The following is a 10973-nucleotide window of genomic DNA, read 5'->3' on the forward strand; positions in this document are numbered from 1 at the left end:
CCAGCTGGCGGTAACGGCCGAACCGGTCTTCTAGCGCATCCGTCTGAAATTTGCCCAGCAGTACGTACTTGAAGTGAAGTTCTTCTAAGCAGTAGCGCGAGAGTTCTACCAGAGAATAGCATGTCAGTCGCAAAGCACTGTGAGTCTCTTTCGTCAGCGAGCCACTGGTGATGTTTATTCTTGCCCAAGCGTCCAACCAGTCCACAACGCCGCTCAGGAAAGCTAACTGTGTGTCATCAACAGACCTTACAGGGTCTTGCATGCTGTCCCTTAGCCTCTGGCCTTTGCAAGGGGTCTTAACATTGACTATTTGCCACCATGTGAGGATAACGTCAATGAAAAGAGCAGTCGACTCAGCTTGAGGAATCTTGAACGCGGAACCATGTGTCCTGAGGGCATTTGAAACAAACTGATTAATGACGTCGAGAGCGAGCTTTACATTTTGCCGCTCCATTGAGGTTGGATTCACGGCTTTTGCGTTCAGTCTGTAAGCAGCCTTCACAAGCGACGTCTTCTCTGAAGAATAAAGCTGCCGCACAGCTGCGAAAGAAGCAGCTTTCATACGAGGAGGCCCTTCGGGCATTGCTCCACTCAAGTCCATTTCAGGGAAATAGAGGCATGTTCCAGGGTTTTTCTGGTTAATCCAATTGTTCCTAATGCACTTCAAGAGATGCACAGGATCGACCACGTAGAAAAGAGGGCGAGCGTTATCGGCTGGATGGGGATAGACAATGCTCACCTGAGGACTTGTAGCAAATAACGACATCATCTTGCGGTTCAGAGCATTGTTGTCCGTTATCACAGCGATAATTTTGAGCCCCATTTTCTCAACATTAATGATTATGTTCTTAGCATGCTCGTGCAAAATTTCTGCGCTCAGTTTGCTCACAGGTAATATGTGAATGACGTCCTTGTTTGCAGAAAGGAGTGATTGTACCATGAACACATGGGCTGTTGTTGCTGGTTCCGTTGAATGAACCGACGATCCTACTATTGTGCCCCCTTTGTAGTCGAAGTATGGTTTTATGTGGATCTCATCGATCATCAGGGTCACTGTCTTCTCGTGGTCTTTCATTGATTTGACTCGTTCTCGGATGTAGGAGAGACAGTGCGGTTGATTTTGCTCCACAAGAGGGTCAGCTTTGTAATTTGAGCAAACACGGCGCAGTGTGGAAGGATGGGGCAGAATGATTCTTGATGCAGCTCTTGTGAAGTGATATGCGTGAGGAGAAATTGAATTCAAAATACTGGCGAATACCAGCAGCTCTGCGCTATACACATGCTGTTTCGCGAGGAGAAGCTCTATCTGCTCAACCAGAAATTTCAGCAAAGAAGACTGTTCTTTCGTCGTATCACTGTCCTCAATGAGGTCTGCAAGCAGTGAACCGACAAACTGCAATACTTTAGTATGTTTCGACTCTTTCGTCACCTCAGGTATATTATGCAAGCCTATCTCGAGTTCTTCTAGCAGCAAGGACAGGCTGGAGGTGTCGCATACTTGAGCTGGCAGAATCCTGCCTGAAGGAAGCGACAGAAGCTTCACTCCATTCAAGAAAACAGAAAGTGACAGATCAGGGAGAACTACCAAGGCGCATTTCACATTAGGTGAAGGATCATTCTCGATGAGAAGGAACCTAACGCACTGCTCATCGACAGAAACGGTCCAGAATTTCGTGTTGCAGATTCCAGGCAACTTAGATTTGAACTCCTCGTAAGATGAAACTTTGTTTCTTTTCTGTTCAAGCTCATTAGACTGAAGTGACTTCCTCATAGCCTCCTGCAAAGCAGCGTTTTCCCTTCTTGCTTTTTTCGTCTCTGGCGATTCACTCCGTCCAGGCGTTGAGGACAAGTATTTTGGGCAGTTTGGAAAAACAGAAGGCGCAGCATCAATCTTCAACTGTAGCCTGTCACGCTTCACCTCTATTATTTTCCCTGTCAGTTCATCTTGGTGTGACAACGTCGTAATGAAGTCGCCTGCGTGGAAGTGCAGTTCACACACCTGCACGAGAAAATGAAGCAAGGCCATTCGCCATGACTCTCCATTGCCTAAAACACTAAGTAAAAAGAGTCTGAATAGTGAACAGCTTTTACATATTTACACAGCTTTTACACAAGCCTTATGCACATCCACAGAACTAAATGCTTCCTGGACAATTCATACATAAGTGTAAGAAGTGATATCATTGCCTACAAAGACAGCATGCCTTTCCGGGAGCGACAGCTCACAACTAAGATAATTACCAGCGCCTATTAAGCAATATTTCAGAGTCTTACCCTCGAATGCTCTGTAGGTGTGAAATCCTTCCGTGGAATGGCTCGCAACCAGGCTTTTCTTCGTACTTCGTCTCTTGGGAAGCAATAAACACGTACTTTGGGACCATTCTGGTAGTTCCCGCGGCACCCGGGAACACAGCACCGGCCCATGTTTCACGAAGTTGCACTCGCTACACGGCAGGCAATCAGTTTCCCATTCGTGCGCTAGCACAGGTACGCACGCCACACAAGAAACGGCCACACGAAACAGACACAGCCGTGCGAGGAGCGAACGGAAATGCACCCAACGCCAGGCTGAAAGACTCAAGCAGCAGCTAGACGCTCACTGCAAGACTGCGTTCGTGTCTGTGCTTGCCCGGGCAAGCGCGAGCACATCGAGGGAGACAACCGAGCGGAGCGGAGCCGCGCTTGGTGAGCAGCCTGACCGGACACTTGGCGTGACGTAGCGCGTGTGGAAAGGAGGGCCTGGAGAGGCCTGAAGAAAGTATTTAGAGGGTGTTGGCGTGACCCCCCTGAGCACCGATGCCGCCAGGGGGAATCCGGCGCTGCAGCTAGCGGCGCGGTAAGCTCAGCCACTCAGCCGCATCGGCCTTGCACACGCTGTTGCAGTTTTAGTCAGTTCAGTTCGTTTCGCCGCCTGTATTGGAGTGTCTATAGCAGCGTTTTTTTATGCGAGCGCGAGATGCCTTCAACAGCAAAAGTGGCTGTAGGCCATCACAGCTACGCTAAGCGACACAGCGATTCGCGGCTGGCATATTACATTGCAGGATATGTGGCTAAGAAGGGTGTTTTGAGAACTCATTGTGAAGCCTGCAGAAGCTCCAGGGACTCCGGAATGGGGGGGGGTTGCCCCTCAGCATTTCTCCAGAGAGGGCTGTGCCTCCCCCCCCACCCCCTCGAGTCTCCAACTTCTTGCACTCAGATCAGATTCTGACAAACTTATAATTCAGGACGTTATAAATGTAAAGCTCAGTGAGGCTGAGCTCGTTCGCTTCATATCCAGCCTTAAAACGTTCAATTTCAGTAACCTAAACCAATCATGTCCCAGCAGAAATTGTTAATTGACAGAGCTCTGTTCATGAGCGTGATTACTAGCATTGAAAAAGTATGAACAAGCTTTAATGCATTCGATCACTCATCTGTTCATGTTTATATATATATATATATGTAAAGTTCAATTCAGGTTTTATATGCATTACAAATACCCTTTTGAACAGCGAAATATGAAAATATTGACAAAAAGCCAATAAAATTAATTAAACATTTAAATAAAAAATGTAATAAACAGACAAACTAAAAAACTCGAAGACCTGCCCCCCACTTCAAAAAAACTTCCGGGGTCCCAGCAGAACAAGAACAGCATGTTTCTGTGATAAAGGCAACATACAAATAAAACTTCCAGCTGAGGAAACTAATGAGTTGGACCTTGGGGGGCCTTTTACATTCGTTAGTATCATTTTGCAATCTCGTCAACGTCCCGGCAAACAAACTTGCGTTCAGCCGAACGCTCTTGCATGCCGTAGCTGCGGCAGAGATTCTACAGTCAATTGGTGATGTGCAAAAAATTGGTTGTTCTGAGCATTCTGTTGCGCTGACAGCATCGGGTGTACGTTTTTATTGCCTCACATGGATTCACTTTTTGCTTAAGGGTATGAGGATAGTGAGAAAAAACGGAAAACACTGAAACCTTGTGTGTTGTAGATCAAATTCTGCAAAAGTCTGCCCCCCCCCCCCCCCCCCAGGTGAAAATTTATTAATAGGATTCTGCTTTCTAATGGTTTCATCTGGTCCCAGAAGAAAGCCGTAGATCTGGTTTGCTGGTGGTTGAAATGGTCCCTGTAGGGCACCCAATGGTGTCTTGCTTGGATCTACTGGTCCCAGGAGGAAGTCTTCTGGTTTTGAGCTGAGTTCTGCTGGTCCCAGAAGGAAGCCAATTCTGGTTTGCTGCTTGTTGAAATCGGTCCTTCAGTTGTAAATTCATGGCCAGATGTGTTGTTTCACTGTCTAGAGTCGTCGGAGATTGCTTACACGAGCGTCAAGATGGCATACATGCTACAGGTTCGCAAGCGGCGACAAAAACTGGTCTGCACGTCGGGGCGCCTTCAGCCAATGCGACTGCAGTTGCGAGGTCCTACGGCACGCATTACAACGTGCTCTTCTCGCCGTAGTGGCTGCGTTTCGATGGCGGCGCAACGCACAGAGTCAGTGCACGTTAAATGAACCGAGCTGGTGGAAATCATTCCGAAACCTTCCACTACGGCGTCGCTCACATCCGGGGCAACGTCTCGAAATGAGCACGCACAAAACGCGCCTCAGTCCAGCTGCACAACGCAGACTGGGCTTGTGAAGCAGCATATTTCACGGGAATAATGATGCGAGTTGACGAAACATTACTTTATGGTAAATATTCATTCTTTGACACTCGCAGAAAACGCGCGGTAAGCAAAACGGGCTCATTTTCGCCTCAGTGGTAAAAATTTAGCCTACGCGATGCGCTCATTTCGGCTGCATGCCTTACCGCGCCTCTGCCGTCAGCGCCGCCACACGGCATCGGCGCGCTGCGGGGCCATGCTTCCCCGGCCGGTTTTCACACCTGCCCACTCTAGCCACCTTAATAGGGGCTAGTCGAACATGTGCCGTCGCTCATTCATGGAAGTGATGGCTGGAGGAAGACGACGGCCCGCCAAACACAACGTTGTGCTTTGCTTGGAACACTTCCTCCAGCAACCTGACCTTCAACATGTCCCTCTTCACTGGTTCAAGCTGTCGAAGCTCCTGGGCAAGCATCATGGCGAAGTAAAAGTTTTCGTCTTTGGGGTCTTCTGCCGAATCCGTCCAGGATGCCACTGGATGAGAGTGTTCCATTTCCTCTCGCCTCAGCTCGACTCTCTCAAACTGCCTCCTCCATTTCTTTTGCGGAGGTTCCTGCGACAAAACAGCCAATGCCTCGGCAGCGTTGTTGCTCATGCTGTCGAACGTATCTTCGGCAGGCGATTCTGGCGCCGCCTCCCGGTTGCAGCCGTCAGCTTCCGGAGCGTCGTCAGCGTCATTACTGGCCTCGTCGGTAACCGTGATGGCATCCGTTTCGTCGTTACCTTGAAGATCGCCAGTCAGCGCGGTTGCCGGAGAACGAGGATGATGGCAGTGTCTGAGGAAAGTCATGTCATCGAAGAACTCCCACATTGAGCAGTACGGCACGCCGCCAGGGCCGACAGACTTCTTTGAGGCGGCAACCTTCTGGTTTTCTCGAAAGAAGTAGGTTCGCAGGTTTCGAAAGCGTGCTTTGGCTTCCTCGGCTAAAAAGATGGTAAAGAGAAAAAAAATTGGTTCACAGTTAATACATAAAATGAAGGAAAGCCGGATTATAATGAAGCAGTAGGCGTTACATGTTTATCCTCTTTGAGGTAAGGCTGTATTCACAAGAGGCACCGAACGGGATCGGCAGCGCAAGGTATACTATCACTGGGGATGTCAAAGAAATTTAAGGGGATAGAGTAAAAAAAAAATGATGCGTAAGACAATAAACATGAATCACCACATGGAATTTATTCTTCTAAGCAGTTTCGGATTCGGTAGCAGAAAGACTGCTGCGACGTCACAAGCGAACATCAGATGACGTGAGCCATACAAAAACTGCAATGATATAGCTATATGTTCATTTGCTGCCATTTCAGCTTCTGAAACAGTTTATACTCACGGTTTGAATGAATCGAAACGACAAAGTAGCAGTCATAGTGCAGTTTTTGTATGCCTCACGCGATACCATACTTGTGGCCTCGCAAGCATCGAATGACAACTGAAACCGAAACTACAGAGCAAAAAAAAAAAAAATCCGACTACAAATCATTATTGAGCGCTGACGATTCCATGGGGTGATTCACGTCGCACGTAATGTTGCAATGTCGTGCATATCATTCCAGGGCAAAAACACATTCTTAAAAATACGGTGTCTCCACACTTTTAAACGATGTACACAACCAGTTTGCGCCTTGTGAGGAACTGATCGAGTTGCTGAGTAGGACGCACTACAGCTTGCGTGTTCTCTCTTACGGAAAGTACCTAGCGTTCAGAAAGAGAAAGCAAATATCTCGCCTAGGCCACACTTAACAAAATGTTTCGATTGTTTTTCACTGCACACTGCGAGATATGGTTGTCTGAAATTCAAAGTCCCTTTGTGGTTTGTGGCAGCAACCGGCGCAGAACTTTTTCACATTTAATATTCTAGATGCAAGCTCCGTGCATTCTGGCAAAAAAGTCTGCGAATATAGGCTTACGAAAAGGACCGCATTTTACTTACGCGTGCAACCAATGATTGCAGAGAGTGTGGCCAAGTGCTTGTCGCGAAGCATTCGGTTTTTGTAAAGCTTGTGCCTAGGATTGTACAAGTTCTCATGTTCACGAAAGAACACGATCAGTGTTTTCGTAGAAGCTGCTGTCCAGGGAAACTGTTTCTGAAAATAGTTTGAAAACATCAACGGTGCACAGTTAGCTCACAGCGTTACATCTGCCAAAAACAAAAACGCTACGCTTCGAGCTCGCAAATCACCGGCTTCGCACGTGAGCACACGTGAGATTCGCGCCCGACGCTCCCTCGCCTTCTCTTTCCCGGAAGAGGGGATCCACGGTAGATGATGATGATGATGATGCACATTTTATTCAGTAAAGAGCGGGAGAGAAAGCCACGGCCACGAGGGTGGTATCCTTGACAACAGAAAACAAAATGAAGAAGGTGTGAGTGGGGAGCCTCAGTTCGATAGCCGACGTTTTGACAGGAGGAATTGTCTTCGTCAGGAGCTGGAGGAGAAAAGACGTTTCCCAACCCTCGACGGCGGCGGTGGTGGTGGTAAACTTTATTCATTAAAGAGCTGCGTGCCCCACGATCTGGCAGGGGCCTTTAGTCCAGGGCTCCTACGGCCTTAGCAGCTTGCTGCGCCTACTGAACCGGTTTTCTTTGGTCCTCTAGGCTTGAGCTGGCCAGCACGGCATACCACTGCTCAGATTGTGGGTTTGGTATCTGCGGCGCGGCATGCAAACCCACGTAGTGTGATAAAGTCTAGGGTGTTCTCTGCATAGCGGGCAAGTGCTTGGGTATACTGTGGGGTGCCTCTTAAGACCCTCGGAACACTTTGCTTTTTGGACTGTGGGTATAGAGCGGGTACGAGATCTCAACTCTCTCCAGTTCTACGAGCAGATGTTCGCAGCTGCTCACACAGCCAGCCTGTTGTGTTAAACACGGCGGTCATCGACCCTAACCGTGCCGTGACGCAAGGGATGAAAAAGATGATAGACTAGACAGTGAGGTCGTCGAGTCGGGGACAACAGGCGAACAAGCAAATGTTTAAAATAGTTAGGTCACCCAGCAGGGCAGAGAACAATAAATTGCCAGGAATTCGGGGCAGCGCCCAGCCAGGCCCGCTAAGCGTAGTGGCCTATCCCGTTCTGTTCTGCAACCAGTCGGTAATTCACTTTTGTTTTTCTTCGTCAGGGATGATGACAACGCACTATTTTTTAACGTTCAGAACCATGCACGACGAGGTGGCAGCCAAGGGAACTAGAAGAGCTTTTCCCGAATTCCTGGTAATGGTTACGCCAACGCTCAGAGCTCCTACTCCCAAGTCCACAGCACATTCCCGATTGCAGCAACTATGACAGTAAAAACGATGCCTACAAGAGAAAGATTAAGCATACCGGAGACGTACTAGCGGAGACGTATACCGGTTTTACGAATACGTCTCCGCTATGCTAAATCTCTCTAATGACGCAAGTATTTTTGTAGCCGCTCCGTATACAAACTGCACAGAAAGGGTCAGCGCCGTAGAGAACCGAAATATATACGTGAACCCACGCACGAAATGTATCTCCACAGGCCCCGAAAAACCAAGTGCGCGGACTTTAGAAACGTTATGGGGTGTCCAGCAGCGCGAAGTAATATAGTACCTGCAGGATGTGCGGAGGATATTTTGCTCGAGCTCTCACGGGGGAGCTGCAATCGCTTGGTCTTGAAGTTTAAATTACTCTTTCGTGTTTGAAGTGTGCCACTAATCCGCATTCGGCTGAAATGAGAGATCTTGCAAGTTCTGCATTTAGTGCGGCAGCCTCTTCTAGACACACGGGTACTGACGCTTCCAGGCGTTGCCCTTTCTTCTGATGACGTATTTTAGGTAGATATAGGATGGCATATATGGTCGGTCAGGTTTGAAGCTGCACATGAGTTTTGAGAGATGTTCTAGTGGAGGACTCCGAATTAATTTCGATCACAGGGGGCCCTTAAATGTGCACTGACATCGCACAAGGCGGCAGCGTTTTTACAGTTCTGCTCCATCGAAATGCGACAGCCGCGGTCGGGATACTATCCCGTGATCGTTAGCTCAGCAGCCGAGCCCCACAGCCTGATATTACATAGCATTCCACAGAGAAACAGAAAAAAAAAATATCTTCAGCAAACGACCTAAGCTAAGCCTCAATTTGATGTTTCTGAGCACAGTGACATTCATCACGTTGCACTGAGATACGGCAAGGCACAATTTGTAGGCCACATCAAGGCCCTCCTATTTCTATTTCAGTGTCACCTTTACTTGATATTGCTAGTCTGGTGCTTTCACGCGGTTAAACCTACGAGTTATCTCAGCTGTAATATTTAGATAGCAAGCCAAAGACAGCGCACCACCGTATTATCGTTCACTTTCTGATGAACTCGGCATCAGCGTCGAATGACGACTCAAGCTTACACAAGCCACCGGCACGCGCCAAGTCGTATTGTCCATCCGGAATGCCCTCGACCATCGCTTCGTAATGGCCGCGAAATCAGAGAAGCGAAGCAAGATCCGCGGCCAAAAGCTTGCTCGGCACTTGCGATTCCACGCAACGACGGCGGAGCGCAACACCCTTTGCATCGCCCTATGAGCCGCTATAACCAACCCTCGTTTCTTGGGAAACGTGCGGGGCACTGCCGCACATTTCATACAATGTGCCACTGTCTAGAAAGCTTATTCCGGAATATTTCGACCACTCGGGGATCTTTAACGTGCACTGACATCGCACAGCACACGGGCGCCTTTTGCATTTCACCTCCATCAAAACGCGGCCGTCGCGGTCGGGTTCGGCGCTCTGCTAGAGAGCCGAAGTACCGGGGTGTGAACCCGGCCGCGGCGGCCGCGTTTCCATGCAGGCGAAACAAAAGGAACCCGCCGCGGTGGCTCAGTGGTTAGGGCACTCGGCTACTGATCCGGTGTACCCGGGTTCGAACCCGACCGCGGCGCCAGCGGAGGCGAAAAGCAAAGAAGCCTGTGTGTGTGCGATGTCAGTGCACGTTAAAGATCCCCAGGTGGTCGAAATTATTTCGGAACCCTCCACTACGACACCTCTTTCTTCTTTCATACCCTCCTTTATCCGTTCCCTTACGGCGCGGTTCAGGTGTCCACCGAGATGAGAGACAGATACTGCGCCATTTCCTTTCCCCCAAAACCAATTCGCCTGAGTGCTGTGCGATGTCAGTGCAAGTTAAAGATCCCCAGGTGGTTGAAATTACAACGGAGCCCTCCACAACGCACTACTACTTTCACTTCCTCCTTCATACTTTTCTCCACGGCGTGGTTGATGTGTGTGCCTTATTCCGGAACCCTCCACCACGGCACCTCTTTCTTTCACCCCCACCTTCCTCCCTTTCCTCACGGTGCGGTTGCATATGAACCAAGAAGTGAGACATTTACTGTGCCATTTCTTTTCTTCAAAAAACCACTAATAAATGCGAGACTGTTCCTATGCCCGTTTCAATTTTCCTAATACGCTTGTGATCAGTCCCGAACTGTCAACATAGTGTCTGGCTGAGGAATTGACATCAGTTAATAGGCAATTAATGGGACTGAACCAATGCCTATAGATTATTTACACTAAAGAGAAAAAACCCGTCCATTGGTATGTCCCGCAGAATGTTTAAAATTTGCATGTTTCGCGCGGCACAATTCTGCAAGACATCCGCAGCCGTGTAGCGACAAAGGCGCGAGGGCTTTGACCCGCACCGTCGGCGCACCTTGGCAGTGCACGCCAGCCAATCCGCTGGGGCGCGCACGTCGCCGCCGAGTCTAGACTTGCCGTGGTTATTTCATATCATTTCGTTTCAAAACAGTTCCAAACAGGCAACAAATGTTCTACAGTGCACGTGCTGCATGTTTCTCTCAAGTCTCCGGGCCCAGAGCAGAATAACACGCGCGTAATTCTGCGCAAACTCACCATCATGTCTTATTCTTGATCAGAGAATTGCAGCTTGTCAGCAGCTTAAGGATATCATATGGCCAATGACGACGCTACTATGTTCCACATTTCTGTAGTTGCTGCAGCGCACAGTGTGTGACTAGTATGACACGCACGCAGTCCTCAGTCCACTCAGTAACGTCAGCAACAAGCTCGAGCAACTTGGTGTAGACGCGGCTTCGTACTCGCACATAACTGCTGACAACTCGCTGACCCAGAGAAAAACGGCGCGGAGAGAAAGTCACTTAATAACACTGCTGCAGTTCAGGTATGAAGTGCTCAATCGTTTAGCGGATAAATCACAGCCGCCGGAAAACAAGAATCCCGGCTTTTTGTTTACAAATTCGATCTTCGAACACCTGTCACTCAAGCAACTAGGGAAGTAACTAGGGAACCCTTAGGGAACAACCGGCGCAATTGATGACAGCTCGAGTTGGCTACGGTTTAAA

General features: G+C 48.9%; 1 protein-coding gene across 1 annotated transcript; it reads right to left on the bottom strand.

Moving 5' to 3' along the window:
* Positions 1-3225: 3225 nt before the first annotated feature.
* LOC144136631 (uncharacterized) lies at positions 3226-10848 on the bottom strand. The gene is made up of 3 exons (XM_077669132.1): positions 10504-10848; positions 6572-6725; positions 3226-5570 (listed from the first exon to the last, which is right to left on the bottom strand). The coding sequence occupies exons 1-3, from the start codon at positions 10507-10509 to the stop codon at positions 4918-4920; spliced, it is 813 nt and encodes a 270-aa protein (XP_077525258.1). The 5' UTR covers positions 10510-10848; the 3' UTR covers positions 3226-4917.
* Positions 10849-10973: the final 125 nt, after the last annotated feature.

This window comes from Amblyomma americanum, chromosome 6, assembly GCF_052857255.1.
Source record: "Amblyomma americanum isolate KBUSLIRL-KWMA chromosome 6, ASM5285725v1, whole genome shotgun sequence".
Classification (NCBI taxonomy): domain Eukaryota; kingdom Metazoa; phylum Arthropoda; class Arachnida; order Ixodida; family Ixodidae; genus Amblyomma; species Amblyomma americanum.